This window comes from Etheostoma cragini, chromosome 11, assembly GCF_013103735.1.
Source record: "Etheostoma cragini isolate CJK2018 chromosome 11, CSU_Ecrag_1.0, whole genome shotgun sequence".
Lineage (NCBI taxonomy): Eukaryota > Metazoa > Chordata > Actinopteri > Perciformes > Percidae > Etheostoma > Etheostoma cragini.
The window spans coordinates 13,711,591-13,735,086 of record NC_048417.1 but is presented as its reverse complement, the minus strand read 5'-3'; the positions used below and the strand labels follow the sequence as shown (position 1 = coordinate 13,735,086).

General features: G+C 41.1%; 1 protein-coding gene across 2 annotated transcripts in view; it reads left to right on the top strand.

Moving 5' to 3' along the window:
• The window catches only part of LOC117952962 (multidrug resistance-associated protein 4-like), a 33,765-nt gene extending 10,537 nt beyond the window's left edge, over window positions 1-23,228 (top strand). For both annotated transcript variants that reach the window (XM_034885633.1, XM_034885635.1), the window contains 12 exons: window positions 1,992-2,071; window positions 8,192-8,342; window positions 9,115-9,234; window positions 9,387-9,497; window positions 9,621-9,721; window positions 10,697-10,888; window positions 14,123-14,278; window positions 17,097-17,186; window positions 17,645-17,817; window positions 18,462-18,567; window positions 20,826-20,960; window positions 22,334-23,228. In XM_034885633.1, coding sequence (XP_034741524.1) covers window positions 1,992-2,071; window positions 8,192-8,342; window positions 9,115-9,234; window positions 9,387-9,497; window positions 9,621-9,721; window positions 10,697-10,888; window positions 14,123-14,278; window positions 17,097-17,186; window positions 17,645-17,817; window positions 18,462-18,567; window positions 20,826-20,960; window positions 22,334-22,411 — 1,493 coding nt within the window. In that variant the 3' untranslated portion in view covers window positions 22,412-23,228. The remainder of the gene's footprint in view (window positions 1-1,991; window positions 2,072-8,191; window positions 8,343-9,114; window positions 9,235-9,386; window positions 9,498-9,620; window positions 9,722-10,696; window positions 10,889-14,122; window positions 14,279-17,096; window positions 17,187-17,644; window positions 17,818-18,461; window positions 18,568-20,825; window positions 20,961-22,333) is intronic.
• Window positions 23,229-23,496: the final 268 nt, after the last annotated feature.

Below are 23,496 nucleotides of genomic sequence, written 5' to 3'. Positions count from 1 at the left end.
CGATCTTACCTCATAGGCATTTCCATGCAGTGAATGTCTTTGTGTAACTGCTCCACTGTAATGTATCCCCTCTATAGTCTGCGCAGGATCGAGAAGGGTCTTTACTTCATCCCCTCTGAAACTCTCTGTTGACTGAGCTGCTTGTCAAACAGCTGATAGCTGGCTGATGTTCTCTGCTCGAACACCCTCTAACCATGGTATGATGTAACCGAGAGAAACCTATCCTTTTTTTATTGGCATTGTTTGTCAGATATGCATGAATTTAGGTCATCTATGGCTTAGACAGTAAAATTACATAAAATATTATTGTATCTTCTGCAAACACAGTTTGTCAAGAACTCCCCCCATTCCCAGACTAAAGCAGCTATATTCTACACTAGTATAGTAGCAGCTTTACCCCCTTGCACGAACCCTCCCCTGGGGATGTCTGTATGCTAAAGGGGCACTCGCACTGTGAATAAGATTAGTCTGCCTCCAAGTGTACAACATGCTTACGCCACTTGACTTTGAATCAGTACTGATTTGGAGCATTGCTGGATTGTTGCGGGGAATAATGCTCTGGCTGGGTTTATGCAATGGCTGTTATGGGGAGCCCGGCCTCGTCTGCATGCATGTTTTAGGCGCGAGCGGCATTTTGGATAAAGCTGTAAGCTGCTTATTGCTGTGGAGAGAGGTGATTACAGGGCCCACCTCCGTACGACTGACTGGGAGGCAACTTTTAGGTCAGCTCCGCCACGCCACTACTGCCACATTCTCCTAATGTGCCGCTCAGCTGTTTCCTCTCAATCCCATACCAAGTCCCACCCTTATTTATGGCCTATTCTATGAGCTCAAATAAACTCATCTGCATGCTTGTGAGGTTAGTTTCACTCTATCAGGGGTTGTATCCTAAATACTGTGTGTGCTGCTTTATTTACATTTGCCTCTGACAGATATTATTTTTCGCTTAGTGTCACCGTGAGAGACAATGGGTTGCTTAAGTACAGTATTAAATATTATGACATCAATTTGGAGACGCTTTGACAGGGAATATACAATGTAGACTACTCACAAAAGATCTACAGTACAGCTTGTTTGTGTCTTTTGACTTGAGCCCAGTTCATGTAGTGGCAATGCTGGCACTGTTGTGGTACTTTGTTTGTCTGCCTCTGAGAGTCAGAGGGTTTCATTCAAGGATAGAAATAGAGAAATCCTTTCTGTCTTGTCTGCCTTTAGGTAGTGAAGTGTGGGAATTTGCTATCACTGACCCTGCAGTAAACCATGTGTGAAAGCAGCTGGAGTGTAATCTTATGTGTTGTGGGATCAGAATAGGGGAGCAAAGTTACTAAAGAATCACATAAAAGGGCGGCCACATCACCTGCGCAGAGCATCCGCCAAAAATAATGAACACCTGAGCAGATTGGAGGCAACTCAATTAACGTCACTGACACTGCCAGTCAGAGCATAAAGGCAGGTACGCAGCTTCTGTTGCCCTTTTGTTTCCAAACAAAAGCTTCTCTCATGTATTCAGACAAGAGTAGGGCAGTCTTTATGAAATGCTACACAAATAATGATTCATGTTTAATCTAGATAAGCTTGTGTTTTTGTGTTTTTTTTTCAGACGGTGTATAAGTTCTTTTCGATTTAATTGGAGGGGACTTTGGTAACAGTTGCTCAATAGTCTAGTGAGACTGAAGGAAATTGAAACAAACTAAATATTGATTTTATGGATTCAGATTAGCTAATGATAAAGAACATGTATTGCATTTGACTTAGATGATGTTATTCTAAATCCAATTAATACTCCAGGTGTTCTCTTGAACTATACAATTACACATTATATAATCTTGTTTCCTTTCATCTTAATATATTACTTCTGATTGGACAAATAATACACTTGACACCTTTCTAACCATTAAGAATATATTTTGCTTTCAATTGCGTGATTCTATCTAACATACAGTATATCTACTCTAATTTAATCTAATCTGTGCTTTTGTGTTGTTTCCCAGGAAGAATCCTCAACAGGTTTTCAAAGGACATAGGTTACCTGGACTCTCTGCTCCCATGGACGTTTGTGGACTTTATCCAGGTGAGTCTCACCTCGGCAGGTTTGGTTGCTGGCGCTGCAGCATGGGAAGGCCATTTCATGCCTGGCTAAACCTGCTTTGTGGTCCGGGTCCCCTAATCTGAAAACAATTACTGTAGGATTACCCGCCAGCGCGGCCCAGCGCCTGCACAGATTTAATAAAAGTGTGCACATAGGCTGAGGGCGTGGTTCCCTCTGTGTGACACAACAGAAGCGGCATCTTCAGAGAATGTGTTTGGAACAAGTGATTGGGAAAGAGAGAAAGGTACCAGAGAGGAAATAAAGGCCACAGGATGATGGGGATGATTTGGAGGAAAACAGTAAGGAGGTGAGGAGGGGGTGACAAGGACAATTCGCTGAGTGGCAAAGAGAAGAAGTGTGAGCAGCATGCGTACGATGAGTTAAAGAAGTGGAGCTGGAAGCATGGTAGAGAGGAAAAGGGGACAGGTCAGTTGGAACAGATCCAGAGCGGGACTTGCCACTCATAAGGCAATTCACCTAATGCTTTACAGTCTTAGGCCTGGTAGCCAAGGGCCACCCTGGTGCATAACCAGGTTAGGTTACCAAATGCCACCATGCCACCATGACAGCCATCTCCCAAGAAAGCCTGCAGAGATGAGCCAGCTCATGCACCTAGCACCACAAAGAAGGGAATGTTCGCTGCACAATTCGAGGTAGAGGAGCAGGCGTGGCTCTTTGGTTAGGGTTAAAGAATGGAACAAAGCCGTGCTGAAAACGAATCCCCCCTCCACAATGCCTGAGTGATGTTTGTGGCAGATACCCATCTCACAGTAGACAAAAGCCATCTTAAATGCTGAAAGCACAAAGGATCATATGCACAAAGCCTTTTTGTCTGCCATAGTTTCCCTCATTTTGATAATAAGGTGAATAATGGCTGGAGTAAAATAATAAGTTTGTAGAAGGCACATAGGTCCAACTGAAACCAGTGAAAGTGGACTTCATAACTTATAACAGTCTTATAATGCACATGTATACTCAATGTATGACTTTTCTAGTCCACCATATTACTTATTACCACTAGGCTACTATCATGGAATACAAGAAACAATACTGTTTAATGTGTCTGTATTCTAGTGAACAATATCTTTTAATAACTCTAGAGCAAACTGTCAAAATAAGACTAGCTATATCATCGACTGGCTGTATTATGTGCACATGATTTCTAATGGTTGTTCGCTACAGGAGAAAGTGGGATGTGATTGTGATAGTGGACAAAGGTGGCATCCTTTGGACAGAACACTTTTGTTTGTGCTGCTTTCTGCTCTTGTTTGCAGGTGTCGTTCATGAAGCAGTCTTTAATGCTTTCAGGAAGGACGTTTTTCACTCTTTTTATGAAAGTATTAGCCGTGCAGAAAAGCTGCTGATCCGGACTATTGTTGTTCATTCGTGGAGGGACGTTTCCCCATAGTCATTGTTTAAATGGTTGTCAGTGGGGAATAAAGTGAAACTTCATAAACAATGCCCTAACTGGTTTATCTCTTTCTATGGGGAGAGGCCGCTTCTGTGCGGGGATTTGCACCAGAGCCTCTGCCTTTATGGTGGAGTAAGCACTTCACAGCCTCTCTTCACTGCCCCCAAACCCACCTAACAAGGGGATTCCCTCAAGCTGGGGAAACCTGGTTATACCCCAGACCCCTATTTTTCTTTGCAGTTCTCATCAAGTAGTAATTTAGTGTATTTTGGAAAAGGCTCTTTCTCTTCTTTCTTTATGGTCAGGGGACAAAGACAGAAATGTCAATTAAAATCACCTCAGGCTTCGGAGACTGTCTGCTTTTGTGTAGACTTGACCTTTAAATCCTGGGTTGCCTCTATTTTCACACAGGGGGCAGAGGAGGAGGGCAAGACAATAAGGGGTGAGTACAAAGGTCTTTCAGTGAAAGATTTTGTGTGAAGACTCTTGAGCAAATCACACCACTAACTGTCAGGTCCATAGCTACATTCATAGGTCTCATTCATATGTGACTTAGCCTGGTCTCACCAATTATAATGGCATATAAACATGCATAAACACTGGCTCATGAATTGTAGATTACAGCAGTAAAACATGGAGGAAGAGAAAGTAGTTTGGAGTCAGTGTGAAAAAAGGGTGCATGGGTGTGAGAAACGGGTGCATGTGTGTGGTAAGCAGACAGAAACCCAGCACAGAATACACATACAAACACACAGCAAAGATGGCTATTGTCTAAAAACACTGGAGGGTGGATCGTTTTGTGAGTCTGTATATTGTGGCACATTGTGTGTCAGGCCTCTCAGTGGCTTTGTGGTATATAAGAACTGCTGACGTAACCGTGAGTGCTAAAGGATGGGATTTCACTGGCTTTCTCTCCTTCTTTACCACACTGGTGACAGAATAAGTGAAGAATGCACTGGCTCCAGGCGTTCCACAGGTTATACTGAGAAACACAAGAGATGGTCCTGCGTGGAAATATTAAGGCTTTGCCATAAATCCCTCTTGAGCATTGTTTTAATGACAGTGCCATTGTCTTCTTGTATAAGGTGAAAAAAAAATACCAGTGACACAACAAAGTGCCTAAAGATTTTTCAAATGAATGTAAAAATAAACAGCCATTAAAACATTTCAGCCAGAAAACAGCATTGTGTGTGTGCTTATGGGTGTGCCTAACTGGCCACTTAGCAATACCACACATGGTCATTCGATGGCGAGCATTGCCCAGCAAAAGCTTTTATTTCACTGTGTGTATGTGTGGTCTCCCATGATGATGCGGTCCAGCACCTTAGCTGCTCTGACTCAGACATACAGGCCAGGCTCGGGGTCCTTTGAGTCTGGGAACTTAGATAACAAAGAGTCAATATGACGAAAGATAATGCATTCCTCTGCTTTCTGTGAGTTACTTTTGTATTTGTGAAATGCTGTTTTCTTACACATTTGAAAATGTTTTTGTATTGTTTACAAGTGAAAGTGAAAGGAGCAATGACTGAGTGAATGAATTTGCTGGACACAAGTGATTTATAGTAGAGAGAGAGAGAGAGAGAGAGAGTGAGAGAGACCGCATTTCAAAGCCTTTCTCTTATTTCCAAAATGGGCTTGGAAATCTGCAGCTTGACTGAGCCCAAATAAGTGACTTCTTTTACCTTTTCACAACACACAAAGGCCTAATCCTAGGACTACTTGAGCCTCCAATGTAGACAGTGACTGAGACCACCATAGTATGTGTCAGACCCTCCTCACCACACACAAAACACATTGACTGCAGCTTTATGAAGTGAAAATGGCCCAGAAAGGGAAAATGTGAAAGAGGTGTCCATAGTCATTTCTCCCAAAGAAAGGCCATAGCATCTGGGCATTTAATGCTAAAATAAAGCCAAAGACAGAGTAGAATGGATTGGGTCACTTCCATTGTTCCAGATCCTGAGTGGAACAGCCCTGTTTTGTTTCAGTACCACTGACCCTTGCAACTTATTGTGCCCCTCTGTCAAGGAAAAGTGTGGAGTGAAAAAAAATTCCAGCGATGACAGAGGACTTCTTTTGAGGAAATTTGTTTGCCATGCTTTCCACTCATTTCCTGTTTTGTTTGCACTTTTTTTCCCAGTGGCAAAAAATTGCACACTGTCAGTAAATAAAGGGAGGATGAAAAGGGGGTTGTAAAAAGCATACTGATTCTTTATGTCCGGAGGGATATTTAATTAAAGGCAAGTGTTTATTTTCTGCTGCGGAACAACAGTCGCTATCATTGCTGAGCACAAATACAGCAATTAACTTCAATTTTCTGCATTTATTTAGACATCAAAGAGCTGATAGAATCATTGAGAAAATAAAGCAATAAGGGTCAGCACAGATCTCAATGGTCTTTGGACACAGCAGTGCGCCCAGTTTGCCTGAATGACTGAATCACATGCGTGCGGTAGCTTTCTTTTCTTGCTAAAGAGCAATTAGCGGTAATTCTTTATTTAAACTGTTTGTTTACAAAACCTTTCATCCTTTTATCCACTTTTATGTGCAGCGGGATGTGGCTTTGGGAGTTTTCTGTTCCTGTGTGGTTTCATAGGAGATATGGATGTGGTCCGAGGGGGTGAGGTGTGTGCTTGTAGGATCACTTATCTGAGTCATCTGTGTGTAGTGTGGGTGGGGGGCCACGGTGTTCCTGATGCTGACATGATAAGCGCCAGACCACGCAAATGGATCACATCAAACATTGGCTTGGCGACAGCGGGCCCTAGGGAGCAGGAGGAGGCAAGACTCCTATCTAATTGTTCCTGTTCCTCCTCTGTCGCTTCTGATGACCCCACTGTCAGATAAGCCTGTCCTGGACCTTCGTGGCCCCTGACTGAAATGGGCCCAATTAGAATTTAAATAAACCAATCGGCAGACATGAATGAGGGTTGTCGCTGTGTCTCCAATCAGCAGCAGGAGGGTGAAAGAAAAACAGTATATTTGATAAGACATTTGTTCAGTTAAAGCTTCATCCCCTTAGGGGAAGGCTGGATAACATGCAGTAATGGCTTGTGTGCCACCATCTCACTTTGCAGTCTGGTAGCCTTCCATCAAGGCTAAGATTGAAACTTATGTACTGTGAAATTCTTGGGATCAGTTGTGCTCAGTAGCTTCCACTCACTGTTTGATTGCGTGGGCTCCACTACAGCAATGGTTAGACTAGTAATACCCTCTTATCTGAACTGCAAATGGAATTGTGTAGCTTTTCATCATGAAACTACACTAAAAGTGATCATGCTTAAATGTGTGCTTAAGTGGCAGATAACATCCGTAATTAAGGTGCTAAATTAAATTTTCATCTCTCTGGGCTAGTCTGAGACCACTGAAGGTAACAGTACGATCCTAATCTCCACGTCATAGGATTCATTTCTTTGGATAAGTCTAATTTCAGGGTTTAAGGTTTCAGTTTATCATCTATCAATCAAATATGAAATGTGTAACACAGTATACCTTTCAGAAGAAGAAACAGTATTCAGTGGTGGAAGAAGTATTCACACTATTTACTTGATTGAAAGTATCAATATCATGCCGCACACTCCATTAAAAGTTAGCTTAGGGGTCATGAGATAACAGCTGTAGGAAAGAAGAAAAAACTAAGATCTGCTGCATGCATTATATTCATTTTTTGGTACTTTTCTGTGAACCCCAAGCAGTTATTTAAATGGAAGCACTCAAAATGTTGGTAAGGACATGTCTCTCCTCACAGACATCTGAAACATATCAACTGCTTTTCTTTGTCAGGAGTAACAAACTAAGTTGGGAACCACTGCTTTAATCTTTAGCAATGTGCTGTATTTAATAAACTTGTCCATGTGTTTTTTAATAAAGTTTCTCTGAAAAGTAACAACCAAATGTTGTGGAATTTAAAAAAAATGACAATTGTTCCCTCTGAATTCTAGTGAAGTAGAAGTATAAAGCAGTATAAAACGTTCAACGTAAAAAGTTCAACATAAAATGTAAAATTGTACCACTGCACTCTATTTAAATAAAAGTAGAAATAAAAAAAATGAAAAATCGAAGAAGTTTAAAAGGCATAACTTGAATACATAATAACTACCACAGATGTGAAATGGTGAAAGCATTTTATTTAACCACAATGATACTTTACCCGATTCTAAACACAGTGGTGTTGTCAGACTCATTGCCTCCAATCCTGTTTAGGCAGCTCTGGTATCCTGGTCTAGATGTGTCACAGAGCCATTAACACGGGTGATGAGTCACAGTGTTGTTGAGGGTTGTGTGGTCTGAGTGTGATGTATCATAAACCCACAGTGTGGTTCCCAGAGCCCTCTGCCAGTCACTGTGGCTGTGCCTGTTGGCTGGCTGCTCTGCCAGGGCAGCTTACAGGCCAGAAGTGTTGAAGGGAAAGCCCAGGGGAGCCAGGGATATGAGCTGCAGTGGCCAAGTGGTAAATTCTCACCTGCTACTAAGTGAGAATTAGCACTGTGGTCGGTTTCCTTTCACACTGTGAGTCACATAACCTAAGTCCCACAACCTGCTGTTACCTTTCTGTAGGTCTGTAATGGTCTCAAACAAATACAGCTGAAATAGTTCCTCTTGTTTAGCCTCAAGAAATAGGCCTCACTGCCCTGGTGGTAGCCCACACAGTAGCAGTGGAGCTTTTGACTTGATTTCTCTATCTGTCCCAGGTATTTCTCCAAGTCATAGGAGTGATCGCAGTAGCTGCCGTCATCATCCCCTGGATCCTTATTCCTGTTGCTCCACTTCTTGCTGTCTTCCTGTTTCTGCGATGCTACTTCCTGCAGACCTCCAGAGACATAAAACGCCTAGAGTCTACCAGTAATTTTTATTTTATTTGGGTGGTGGGGTGAGCGTGTTCATTTGTGGTGAGAGACAAAAGCAGACCACAGGAATGCTAATAGACAATTGAAAAAAAGCCATGGTCATAATCATAAAGGCTAAAGGTGGCGATGGCCTATGGCTTGGCCACACGCAGTTTCCTTACGAGGCGGGAGTTCATGACATCACACACAATGGGGAAAAATGCCAAGTGGGCCTGACTAGGCCACTGAATGCTTTAGTTCATCTTTTTTTTTATTCTGGGATGAGAGCCCAAATGCACATTGAACAGGTTCCATCATCTCAAAGAACAAATGTTGTAGTATAAAGGCTAGAAGAAAGATTTAGGTTTTGTTTCTGGTTTTGTAAGCCTAACAAATAGAAACAAAAGACCACTCAATTGCAACCTTTCCCTAAATCGAACTTTTTGGCATCAGAATTTCAATAGTTCACTATCAATTACCACATCACATTTTTTTGTGGATGCCTTCCGAAATTTAACCTATTGAGAAGAAAACCCCCAAACATCAAGTAGATCATGACTTACTTAAAAACAGTGTATTTAAAAACACATAATCTAAAAGTCTAAGGGCCCTGACACACTAACCTGACGGCTGACTGTTGGCCAAAAAAATGCCTTGGAACGTATACTATAAGTAATGCATTTCTGTTGAAAAATGTCATTGTTGAATGTATTGATGGAATGGATTTTACAGATGCATGTTTGCTAACAGATGTGGTGCATATACTGTAAATATTTTTTTCCGTTTAGCTCGGAGTCCGGTTTTCTCCCACCTATCTTCCTCTCTCCAAGGCTTGAGCACCATCCGGGCTTTCAAGGTTCAGCAGAGGTTTCAGCAAATGTTTGATGGATATCAAGATCTTCACTCAGGTGAGCTTTAAAAAGATATATTTTCAGTTAAGGATATTAACTTTATATCACTCACATACAAAGCCATTTAGACTAATGTTATCTTGTTAATGTCAGTAATATTTAGACAGTAGAGATTACATGTATAAACGTAACTGTGTATTTATTAACAGAGGCTTGGTTCCTGTTCCTGACTACTTCTCGCTGGTTTGCTGTACGTCTTGATGGAATTTGCTCGATTTTTGTCACCATCACTGCTTTTGGGTGCCTTTACCTGGGGGCTGGTACTGTATGGGATTTGGATAAAACATGTGACACATTATTGACATCAAAGACTTTATTAGTGACACCATGCAATAAACTCATGACTCTGCACCATATGTTTATTTTTTTTTGTAACATTACAGGACTGGAACCAGGTGCAGTGGGTCTGGCTTTATCTTATTCAATGACACTGACAGGCATGTTCCAGTGGGGAGTCAGACAGAGTGCAGAGATTGAGAACATGGTGAGAACATTTACATTTGAAAACTTACTACCTACTTACCTATGCATGAAAGAGGCTTTTATTTACCGAAAATGAAGCAAACAATTCACAAAATAATTAACAAAGTTATGTGCACATAAAATAGGTTAACTAACAGAACTTAACTTAGTATCAACACACTAATATAGTCTTATACAAAAATAATAAAAAATATGTGAACTAGAAATCCAATAGCCCCATAATGTGGTTGGTACAATCTGATTTGCCACTTCCTGTATTTAATAGCTCTTCATTGGTGGGCACATCTTTTTCCCTGTCAAGATGTTCCAGTAACCAGCAGCAGCACCCCACCTCAGCACTGGTAGCTGAAAGAAATAGAAATAGAAATTTGAATGACTTAAGGGCACGTTATTTAAAGTCAAACTAAAGTGTGACTGTACAGAAGTTAACTAAATGCATGTTCTGTGTCACAGTAGCACCAGTAGTAAGAAGACAGAGACACTAACGACAACTTTAAGGAAGTTCCATTCAATTTTATTTATAGTATCAATTTATAACTAGAGTTATCTTAAGACACTTTACAGATAGAGTAAGTCTAGAACACACTCTAAAACTTACAAGGACCCAACAATTCTAATAATTTCCACAAGAGGCAAGCATTTAATGCAACAGTGGCAAGGAAAAAAAAACCTTTTATGAAGAAACCTTGAACAGACCCAGGCTCTTGGTAGGCGGTGTCTGACACGCCTGTTGGGGGTGTAATGTATAGTGGTTAAAACACAAATTGACTGCTAATTCACTGGTTAGTATAATAAATACTAGTAGGACGTGTCATGTTTGCTGTTTTATGTTCAACATAATTTTACGCTTACTAAAGCTGAAGTTCTGTCATTTTCAATTGTTTCACGTGATCAAAAGAGCAAAATGCATAAATCCGAAATCTGTCACAGTAGAATTCTGTACTTTTACATGTTCTGTGAAAAACATTGCCTGCAGATGACATCAGTGGAGAGAGTGGTTGAGTATGCCGAGCTGGAGAGTGAAGCACCCTGGGAGACGGACAAACAACCTCCGCATGATTGGCCCGAGGCAGGCTCCATCACTTTTGACAGAGTCAACTTCTCTTACAGTGCCAGTGAGCGCTTGGTCCTAAAGAATCTGACTGTCGACTTCACATCCAGAGAAAAGGTTCTTGTCTTTATTCCCACCTGTGCATGCTTACTGGTGTGCACAGCCTGTGACTTAGGTTGATATGCAGCTAGTGTAGAAGGCGTGATGTGATTCTTTTTTTATGTGGCATTATTTTCAAATCAATTATTAAAGGGACACCATATTGTACTGCTGAATCTTCAGGACTATACCATTTGTGATTCATGGAATACATATCATGTAATTAAGACTGTTCAAGTGGATCCATTTGTTCCCAATTTGCATTTTGAGCTACCTGACGGTAACAACTGTTCATACGCTATAAGAGAGAGGAGAGGCCGAGTGAGAGGGGCGAGGGAGGTGAGTGAGGGAAGCAGAGGAAGATGGTTGAGGATGATTGAAATTGTGTTTAATGCAGGGGGTGTATTTTGCATGGCTATGGTTGGCCAGGGCGGCTGATTTCACAATGGATGGGTTGATAAGTGTGGAGGCCCTGGCTCTGACAGCCCATGGGAGGGATCTCTGCCACATGCCATGGGGGGGGGGGGGGGGGGGGGGGGGGGGGGGGGGAAGCTTTGTGCATCCTGACAGTTCCCCTGACACCCTTTTACAAGGACACCAACCACCTACAGTACACAGTCATTTCACTCTGGCCTCCACTACAGTCACATACTGTACATAAACATATAATCACTTACAGCTCACTACAAGAATAACACCCATTGTTGATAGAGAAATAGCTTAGTAAGAGCATTTTACTCGTCTACGAGACAAAATCTATGATGCACAGTCCTCACTTTTACATTTAATTATGCTAAATACCAATTGCACATGATGGTTTCTAAAATCAACGTTGACATCTTTTGTCTGAAATAAGATGGAAAGGTAATGTGATAGTTTTTTTTTAAGGAAAGTCTGACTGATCCATACTGAACGCTGTTTCAAATGCATTCAATAAAAACAGACATTTTTGTTCATTAGTTTCAGTAGCTTAAAATTACCTTTTGTTTACATTTACTGCCAATCAGGAAGTAGTGTGGTGTTCTTATAATGCAAAGAAGGTGGAGGGACAGGGAAATCTCTGGGTTTGCTAAGTGACTTACTTGCAGTCAACATCCTTTTATATTCACCCTTTTAGGGGAGCCCGCATCAGGGCTCCTATATTGTGCATGCTCACTCACTGACATGGCTACAGGTCCACTAAATGGAATGGAGCCATCATGTTATTTACACCTATTTACACATACACATTTTTTCTAAATTGTGAGGTCGAGATGTCTGCCATGAAACGGGTCTATCGCTAATATGACTATGGATCATTACTATTGAAGAACAAGGCAGCATAATGGAAAGAGATCATGAAAAGAAAGTCTTTGTTTATCTGGAATAAATATTTTTTTGTAGTTTTTGGGTGTGGAGACATTGTACAGAAGGTATGAAACGATGTTATGCAAATATAGTGTAGACACACAAATACGAGTTGCATATTACTAAAAAAGGGAGAAGCAAAAGGTCCTCAACCTGCTCAATCTGCTGATGCAGAGCATACTGCTGTCAGCATTAAGCACTTCCAAATTAATTCCATTAGCAGCATTTGGCTAGCAAGTGGGTGACCCCGCTTTTCCACTAGACACAGAGGATGAAGTTTAGTAGTTCATCTACATCTAGTACAGTGGTTCTTAACCTGGGTTTGATCGAACCCCAGGGTTTTGGTGAGTCAGTCTCAGGGGTTCGGCGGAGGTCAAGACACACAACCGACTCATATGATTCGTGATGACACGATGGCCATCATTGGCTGCAGGTGATCACGCAACATCGCTTGGCCTATCCGTGCTGCAGGGAGTTTGGCGCGCTCAGTAGTCAAATTGTGACTGTCGTGATGGTACGTCTTGTGATTTCTTTCTTAATATTTTAATCCCTTCATACTAACTATGTCGAGCAAAAAAAGAAAGTGGTCGGACGAATATGTACAATATGGATTCACATGTATAACGGAACGTGCTGGGGGTCAGCGTCCTAACTGCATGATTTGCAATGCCAAGTTGAGCAATTCTAGTCTAGCACCGGCAAAACTAAGAGAACACTTCCTTAAGCTGCATGGAGATGGACAATACAAGAACACAACGCTTGCTGAATTCAAGGTGAAGAGAGCCAGATTCAATGAAAGGCCACTCTGCCTGTTCTCGGCTTTGTACCCATCAACAAACCGATCCTCACAGCATCGTACCAGTAAAATATATACCTATGTTTTGAATTGTGTTTTTCCAATTAAGAAGGGTTCGGTGAATGTGCATATGAAACTGGTGGGGGTCAGTACCTCCAACAAGGTTAAGAACCACTGATCTAGTACCATTTTCAGGTCATACATGTCCAATATTTAGTTTATACCCAAATACTTGCAATACTATTGATAATCCCATTAGCCACAATTGTACTTTGTGTTTAGCGCAAATGAGCAAATATTAGCATGCTAACATGCTAAAATAAGGCAGTTTAGGGTAAACAGGTCAACATTATAACCTATAAACATCAGCCTGTAAATGTTGTAATTGTATTATTGTAATTAAAGTATTAGTGAGACATTCAATATCATCTCGGAGACCTGTTTGAGTAACAGATCTGTTAATTTGAAGGCAGGTGCCCAAAACAACACAGGTGGTTTATAATACTCAAAACATTATACAACTGGGAAGGTAAGCTGTAGCTGTAGCTACTGTCAGTCTGACAGCAGCCTTTGTACTCTTACATCCTTATTGGGTGGCTTGTACAGTACATAAAATTAACAAATACAAAAAGATGGGTAGTTAAAGCTTTAGTGCATAACTTTTGCATATTAATGAACATCCGTTACGATATAAGGTCCAACACAAAATTATGCAGGTGAAGGCAACATGACGGGTTCCCTCGATGCCATGTGAACAAGCTTATATAATGATACATCCAAGATACAAGTTTAATTTGAAATGTGACTAATAAAGGTTATACAGAGGCTTTAAACATTAAAACGTTTAAACATTCTTTAATAATCCGGTATTTTCTCCACCATCTGCCAAAACCATGTGATTACTGTCAAAAAAAAAGATTTGTTATACCTGCTTGTTGTAGAATATAATGTTTGCCGTCCATCTCTTTTATTATCGCCACACAATACACTGTACTTACGTTCCCTTGATAACATGACACAATAGGCACAGGAATGATTAATAGCCTGAGGGAGCATGAAAATATGATATCTTTACACATCTTAAAATAGTTCTCATTTCTCAACTGTAGGTTGGCATTGTTGGACGCACTGGTGCTGGTAAAAGCTCGCTGATCTCTGCCTTGTTCCGGCTGGCAGAACCTGAGGGACGAATAACGATTGATGGTTTTCTGACTTCTGAGATCGGTCTGCACACCCTTCGTCAGAAAATGTCCATCATCCCGCAGGTGCCCTTTTAAATTGTCCTCAGTCTCAGCTGGTGTCTCTGCACCTGAAACTGCATACAGTAACTAATGTGTAAATCTAATAAAATATTAGGTATCATCATAAATCAGAACAGCACTCATGCTTCAACATGATATTACCGGATGTTGCGGGTAATGATGTTGTCCTTTTCTAAAACTGCTGAACTTTTGCTTTGACTTCTTGTGTACTTCTTTTGAATTCTCAATATTGAGAAATGGTAGATGAACACTGATAACAGACACCTTGGTACTTAAAAAAAAATACAAGCTTTTAAAAAGCTAAAACAAGTCACGAAATTTACAGTCGTCTCTCAGGGGATTTCTGAAAGTGAGACAAACAGATGCCTTGAGACAGTTTAACTTTATTTCCGCTTGTTGAAACTGATACGGCATTAAGAAAATGCCAGCCTGCGGGTGAGTGTCAGCAGAGTGGAGGGAGGGGAGAAGACTCCCACGGCCTGTACTGTGAAGAGAGCAGTTCCCCATCCCTGACAGAGGATTAGCCCTCTACCCCCCAAACATGGGAAAGCTGCTTAGAAGAAGTCTTCCCCCATCCTCACAGTCAGAGTCCCCTTGTACACCGTCACTTAGCCCAAGACTCAAACATTTCTAGGGTGCAGCCAATATGCCCAAAAACAGTTTCATTAATGCTTTTCTGTGGATTTGATAGGTTTCTGGCATTGCTACTACTTTAGATAAAGTTTGACTCCCTCATCCAAACTAGTTTAAGATGGATGTGATGTGTGTTTGATGTGATTTTGTTTACTCTTTCTCTCCTAGAGGGAGAGACTTGCACAAAGTGGCAGGTTACGAGTCAGAACTTTAACAGCACGCCCATCTGTGTCACATACTGGATGCCATTTTTATAAGGTCTTACCAGTAGAGTTCTGTGGCATTCTCTTAGTTTTACAATTGTATATAGAGTGAATTCTCTTGGATTTACACAAATCCATCTGAAAGCCTTTTTATTCTCCTGCTAGACGTGAGAGATACAGTGATAAAGTCAGCCTTTCACATGGAAAAATTGCTAGTTGCCTTTTTTTTCATGTGTAATTTTGAGTGTGATATGTATACTATACATTGCCAGTGAGGAGTTTCATTATTTGCCCCCCCCCCTCCCCCGATTTGATTATGATAAGCTTTTATTAGCATATGGCATTAAAAAAGGATCCATTTCTGTTTCTATTGAATTCTCAGGAATTACTTAGTAAAAAAATGATTTTTGAGGCAAACAGAGGGCTTAGAATTGGTGGAGCACATAATCGGTCTATGGAAAGCTGTGCTTGAAAGCAGTTTTTCCGACCTAACATTGAATCCTCAATTAAAGTGTGTCACAAAACTAGTTTGAATTGGGACTTCAGCTGGCTTAATTACAAGGCGGGATTTTTGGTGACAGAAGGATGAGCTCATTGGAAATAAAGAGATGGAACATTTTCAAAAGAACAGGTAGCAGCAGGGATGAAGTCCTGAAAGCTCTATTTCTTCTGGATGAAAATTGAGCAGTTAGTCCTGAGCCTTCTGACCTAGATGGAGGTTTGTTGAGAGCAAATTTTGTATTTCAGGGGTGTGTGCTGTGTGTGTGTGTACACTGCATACATCTCTGTGTTTACATACCTGAGTGCAGGCTGTTCCATCACCGAGAAGCTGACCTGTAAGAGAGCAAAGATGAAGGCGTGTACAGTGAGTCACATACACAAAGTACTGTAACCTTAAAGCAGGACACTTAGCTTTTTAAGCCCATTGTGTACTTTACTCTTGCTCCTGGTCTATTCTTACATTTGCCAGGTGAACAATTCCTATCTCGATTTGGATTAGATTCATATCTTGAGTAAACTAGATTTATGAAATTGCTTGGACTGTGATGAAGATACAGATAAAGTCTATCAGTTTTTGTTATGGGCAGTTGCTTGCTGCTCTGCGTCACCTCTATTGATGTGATAGTTTTAAGTGTCTTAAATTCAGTGTTATGTTTCAAAGGAAAGCACAGCTGTATTTGTCCACCTGTATAGGAAAAGCCATATAAAATGCTTATCTACAGCAGCTCTGTACAGTCTCTGTATGACAACCTGGGAGAGTCCTAGCAAGTGTTCAGTAAATCACTTCAACATTGGAGCAGAATTTATGAATATATATCTGACCTGACACGATGAGATGGCGGCTTGCTCCTGTTTATCAGGTTTACCACAAACTGAGTGGCATGTTGGAACAGTGCCAGTGGACTTGTTTGCTCGTACATTGACATTATTATAAAGAGCTTTATTTACTCTCTTAAAGATGGCTGTGCGGCTGAACCTATATCCAGGTGTGTGGCTCACCATAAATACATATCTCTTGGACATCCTAGCTGTCTGAGATTTGAGGCTGTCCTTTTCATGAGGGTAGTCAACTGATGCAATAACCCCTCATGACAGATGCTTGTGCGTTTGACAGAGTAAAGCTATTACTTACATTTATGGATTATTATTTCTACTACAGCTACTGTATAAAAAGTCTTGGATGGTAACAGTGACTAGATGTTTTCGTGCCATATCATACATTCAGACAATGTCACACAGTTATTATCCACCATTACCAGTGCAAAAGCTCTGGTTTTCAAAGTAAAAAGATCAAGTTATTGAAGCATAGTTGGCCAGAGCATTGAATAGTGATCCTGAGTGGAGCAGGCCCTTTGTGAACATCTTCCCCTCAAACATAGCCTAGCGGCGCTTTATAAAGCTTGTCTTAACCCTTTCATACATCTTCCCTTTGTCATTATCTTAACTGGCCACGGCCTTCTCTTTCTATATCCATCTATCCACAGGACCCAGTTCTCTTCACTGGCACCATGAGGAAGAATCTGGACCCTTTCAGGCAGCACACAGATGAGGACCTGTGGAATGCACTCCAAGAGGTACTCCAGCGTGGCTCTGAATGATTCCCCCTCGCCAACCCAGGGGGGGATCCCTCTGTCCCTCTGTACAATGCTGCCATTCAGCCTCCCTGCTCGCCACAAGTCATGGGGGGAAATCCCATTAGAGCCATGGGGCCCAGCTCAATGTGCGGCTTGTAACTGGGAACCATTGAAAGTGCTGGGGGAGATGTGTTTGGACAGTCAGGCCAACCAGGATGAAGGCTCCCCCCACAGTGAAGGGCTTCAGCTCCTGGTCCTGCCTCTGAATGGGTTTGGTGGCCTGGATTAAAGCTAGAGGCTGGCCACAAGAGAGAACTGGCCAAGGTCATCAGTGGACCTGGCCCTGCATTGTGCCAGGCGGTTAATGGGTGTGTTTGGATAGCTCTTTAAAGGCATCCTTGCAGGAAGCCTTTATGAAGGGGTAATGAAGGGTTGGACTCTGCTCACCCTCTCTGCAGGTGCAGATGAAGGCCGTGGTGGAGGACCTACCCAATAAGCTGGAGACTATGCTGACTGAGTCCGGCTCTAACTTCAGTGTGGGCCAGAGGCAGCTGGTGTGTCTGGCCAGGGCCATCCTTCGGAAAAACCACATCCTGATCATTGATGAAGCCACAGCCAATGTGGATCCAAGGTCAGGGGACACTCAAGTCTACAAGTAAAACATTTATCAACAATGTTTGAACAGTCCTTTCCACATGTAGCGTGTTTACTGTAAACAAGTGCTCCTTTTAGATGGGTATCTTTAAGCTAGGTTTAATGAAGCTGTAGCACCACAATTGTTATACAAACTGATATCATTCCTTAAACAATACTTCTGTTCAAGCCATTTTGCAAATAAATCAATAGCACGTATGTCTAAGTGAAGCCTCATGAAAAGATGCACAGTTTTTACATTTATGGTCTATAATGCACACTGTTGGGGGGTGCATTAGAGCAGACTTATTGCAGTCTGCTTATCATTAGTCTACTATTCACAGGAGTGGATTGATCAGAGCCTCACTGCAGTAAACGGCCAATGAATATAAAAAACTATTAACATAAAAATACTAACTAATAATAAAGTGTAATAATTACACTTTTAGCATGACTTTTAAATGCAAATAATACCTGTCTTTGTTATCTTAAAGAGCTCTGCTATCCTTTATTATGCCTCATGCCTTGCTGCACATACCTTGCTGCTGATGAGCCATTGTTCAGTGGTAAAAATCCCTGCCCAAGGGTCTTAAGGAAGAGGGTTTTTTGTTCTGAGGTGTTGTGTTCCCTCTTTCTTTTTAGAACTGACAGCCTCATCCAGAAGACTATCCGGGACAAGTTTCAAGAGTGTACCGTCCTCACCATTGCTCACAGGCTCAACACCATCATTGACTGTGACAGAATACTGGTAAGTAATGCAGTACATTTACATTGCCCAGCACTTTAGTCAGTATTTGAAATGAGACCCCTATCCTTCTGTAATCAGTCATTAGTTACAGAGAGAAGAATGGGGTGAAACTACAAATAACCAGCAAGATGTTTGGTGCTTTTAGTCTTAAGATTTTGTGATATTCCTTCACAAGCTTGTTCTTTCTTATCAACAACAATAAACTGAGCTTCTGTTGTGTACAGAATATGTAGTATACCGTGAAGTATCCCTGTCATAGAAATGTATCTAGTTCTCTTAACAATTACATAGTAGATGTTGTGATGAATCAAATTCCATTACTTCATACAGCATGGAGGGAAGACCTGGACTGGTGTTCTCTGGTTTTTCAAAGTAGTCAGGCATTAAAACCACATACAGAACCTGAGCCCTGAGAGCAATTGTCCTTTTAACGTTAACTTACTTCCGTAATCTCTCAAGACAAGAGTCTTTTTGGTGATAGACTCATGATGTGTGATGGTGAAAGTGCAAAGTGCAAAGTGCAATGTTTGGGCGTAACATGCAATAAACCAATCAGAGTGTCATCTCCCATTCCCTTTAAAAGCCAGGCGCGTTTGTACCTTGGCGCAATGCTATTATGATGGCGGATTTCCTGAGCCGGAAGGAGAGAAGAAACTGATCTGCTTGTGCGTGACGAGAGTGCGCACAAGCAGATCATATGATAATACTATTTCACAATGTAATTAAAAAAAAAAAATCTCTTGTATGCTGCTATGTGTGCACCTAGGCTTGCGCTGTCCACGAGTCTAGACTAATTTCAATGATGCACTGTTAAAAAAACAGGGGAATGCTACACTATTGACTTTAGACCAGATTTTTGTTGGTCAATGGTGCAATCTCTTCTCGCTACCTCAAGATAACAATACGAAAAGAATTCACCTGAACACACCTCCACGTAAGACCATCACAGCCATGGCTGAAAAGATAGGCGCAGGTGCATTTGCTATTTAAACAACGTGGGCGCTGGACGGTCTTAAAATAGCAAAGAGACATGCGTCGGGCTTTGCACTGTGTTGCGCTGGGTGCAAGATAGGGCCCAGTGAATCACATGCTTCCCCCAAATCAACATATTGAGTACTTAAATAAAAAATCTTCGCTTCCCACAACCCGCAGAAACATGCATCTCACATTCACTACTGCTGCGGTGCGTCAAACACACCTGAGGTTCAAAGCTTACAAACACCTCTTTCATTCTTTGCAGTGAGCCTGCTACACAATCTTTACAGTTTTTATTCACTTGCTTAATTTTGCAACAGCTGGCCTGATTTCTCCCTCACAGCATTATTTCTCATTTAGCTTGCACCCGGGCCACTTGATCTTTGGCCCTTTCTTGCTACTGCCTGCAGAGGTGCCAATTAGTGCCATTTGTGGCAGCATTTGTTAAGCGTCTATGGAGGACAGGGCATGACCTAGTGGCTGCCCAGACACTGAGAGGGTTGCTGAGAAAAGCCAAATATCACACAGCGGGGACTGTTTCACACCTACACTTGTGTTAAAAGCCCCCAGATTGTTGCACACTCAAGGGGAACTAGATTTTGGCCCATCTAAATTGTCTCTTTGAAATATGAAGTTTTGCCATATTTAGATACAGAATATTTTCATACAAACTCCATCTCCTAGTATCCTGTCGATTAAGACAGCAACAGCAGAAGTCTGCCTTTCATACTAAACCATCACTGAAACTGGCCTTTAGCCATAACAAACTGCTCATTACACCTGCAAGGGGATTGAGCTTGTTAAAATTTGTCTGTGATATAATTTTTGTCTTTTTCAAACTGCTTGAATTGGCACTGTTCTTTGTGTGGTTTCTATGGCATGTGATGACACAGAAATGATGGTAATTTTCTAGAGTGTCTTAATGGTGTGATTGTTGGATTTGACTGAGGACCACCCTTAAGCCGCTGAAATGCCAGGATAAATACATGGATAAATCACTGATCTTCAGTCTGTCAGAGTCAGCGCGCTAGACTGTCACACTGCTAACAGGCTACACTCATTGTCCATGGTCCTGTCGAGCACAAACAAACACCAGTGTTTGCTGTTGCATGAGTCACATAAAATGGATGGTTCCTATGTGCAGAGAACTACTGTTTCTCCATTCATACTGCACTGTCTGCATGCATCACTCAGCAGCGAAACAGCTGAAATGTCAGTTTTCCCTAAAGTAAAGTATACAGGCACTGAAACACACACACCCAGCATTGTATGTGTGATTGCAGGTTTTGGATGCTGGCAGGATCCAGGAATACGACGAGCCATATGTGCTGCTCCAGAACCAGGAAGGGCTCTTTTACCAGATGGTCCAACAGACAGGCAGAGCTGAGGCCACCTCACTGCTGTACGCAGCCAAACAGGTAAACACCCATCTTTGTCCTAGTAAGGGGCTATCACTAAATAGAGTCCAGCCGTGGCACACTAATCCCAGACTCTCTCTTTAACTCCAGACTTCATTGCTCACTTCTAAAATGATACACTTAAGCAAAAGAAGATATGCATTACCCTGACAATGCAAAGACACTTGATTACCATTTTAATCTAAAGTGCTTACTTTGAGCATTGCCACACCATAACATTAATTTCAAGAGAGAAATTGTCCCCTTTGATAGATTTACATCCTCTGATTTTATCAACAAAAAACTCTCCATATAATCTTTTTTTCATAATGTAATGTTGAGATCATTTTAGAGATGATTCTAGAAAAGCAGCTTTCTTTGCGCTATATCTTTTTGGAAATATTGGGTTTAACTTCATCGTGATTTGGGATAAACTTTCTATGGGGATTACTGTAATAGAGAATGTCCATATTTTTCCCCTGTGAATTTCATTTGTGATGTATTTCCCCTTCAGACACTGAACAGATAAGAGCCGGCTATTCATTGTTCAATTCCATTTTATGTGCATCTGTCTGGGACTACAGATACCATATTGCAACTTCAAACAGGTCTTTGTGAAATAAGAAAAAGTAGGCATCATTTTATTTTCTCTCTGTCCCTCGCACAAATTTATCAGCAGAACTGTATCTTCTCAGCCAGAGGAGTGAAATGAGTAAAATACTGATTTCAAAGACTCAGCACACTGTGGTATTATTTAGTATCGTCTTACCCTGCACACTGGCGGATTGGTAGTGACATTGTTCAAGCCCTTACATTTTCCTTTCTTTATTGTAGGATGCTCTCCTTAGATCAGATTACTGCAGCATCCAAAACTGTCTTGCGCCACTTATTAAATTCTGAGATGGTCCACATGTTGTGTGTCAGGTTTCTATAGTTGTCAGTCAAGGTTTAAATACATTCAATAATCTGATATCAACCTCTGGTACCTTTGTCCATGTTGAAAAAGAATTCCAGAGTAGAGGTATATTTCTGGCTGAGGCCGACCTGTTTTCAACTGTTTTGCCTCTTCCTCAAACTTACTGTTGTTGAAATAGTCTGTCAAGCCTCTTTGTGTTAAGAAATCAAGTATTTTGAATACACTGTAATGTAGCATTTAAGTAAACACACAAGTGAAAATAAACTCAATTGAAACAAGTAATTTCAGTGATTATCTCCGACATTTTTCCTGTGAATTTCACAGAGCTAAATAAGCCACTTTTGCACGCTTCAGCGAGTGACAAATCCCTTCACCCAGCTCTGACTGGATCTGTCATGAATCACACCTTAACAGATCGTTGCTTAGATTGGACCGTGTGCTTGTGTTCTGTGACACTGCTTCCCTGATGCACTTCCAGGTTTACATGAACAAAAAGCGAGTGACAGACGTTCACTGTGCCAAGGACATCTGTGCAGTCTTTGAGACGTCTCTTTGACAGTTTGGAGAGTCGCTGTGGCCGTCACGCTCATCATCACTGACCAAATCTTTCACCATGGTGTGCCTTCATTGACATCATATTACTGTATGGCTGTTAATTGATTACACCCTGTTATGTTTATGTATGCATGTTCTGGCCTCTTGGGTAGCTTCAATTTGCACTAGTGCTAAAATAACTGCAGATATTGGATGTGTTTATCCAGGTGCAATGAATTATTGGTGGCTTAAACTATTCATTTAAAGCACACATTGTTTGGTTAGACTAAGGTCTTTTCATTCTTTGAAAAATGCTTGAAAAGACGAGAAGAACCACAGGAGACAGTGAGCGATGTTTTCAGTAATTATTGTGCCTTAATCAGACTATTGATGTTTTTTGTAATTGCATTGTTTTAATTAAGTAGTCTTCCAGCACTTTGACGATAGTGGTTTTATGTCTACCTCAGCTCTTGTCTGGAAAGAACAGTAAATTTGAAATGTAACATGTCATGTACTGGCAATGATAACGACAAACACCAAGAAACAATCATTGCTTCTGAAAAATGTTTCCCATTTAAATCAACCTTCTCTCTTTATTTTTGATAAATGGGTTGTTGTGGGTTTAAAAGCAGCACTGGCATGCAATATGGTATGACTATTAATAGCTATATATTTATTTACATTGTCTAAATCTTTGTGTAGTTTTTTTTATAGGTAAGATTTTAGAGAGATGCACTTTTTAGTTGTTTAGTCATAAATAAGTAAGACAAATGATGACTTATAATGTAGATGAAGTAAAAATTCATATTACTATATATAATAAAAGAGTATTTCTTGAATGTTTCAGTACTGTCTTCATTTTGCGTTTAAAACACTGACTTGTCTGATATTACATTGACTCACTAACCAATTCCTCCCGCTGTTGCTCATCAGATGTCTGAATGGTGTGTTTGCTTCAGGGCAGTGGTTACAACTGGTCTTGACCAAGATGCTACAAATTAGTATGTGGTTAAGTAGAACAACCTAGTGATTATCTTGTTGAGTCAAGTGATTTTTAAATTCAGTTTCATGGTGGAGTAGTCATGTGGTGTAGCTATTTACTCTCAT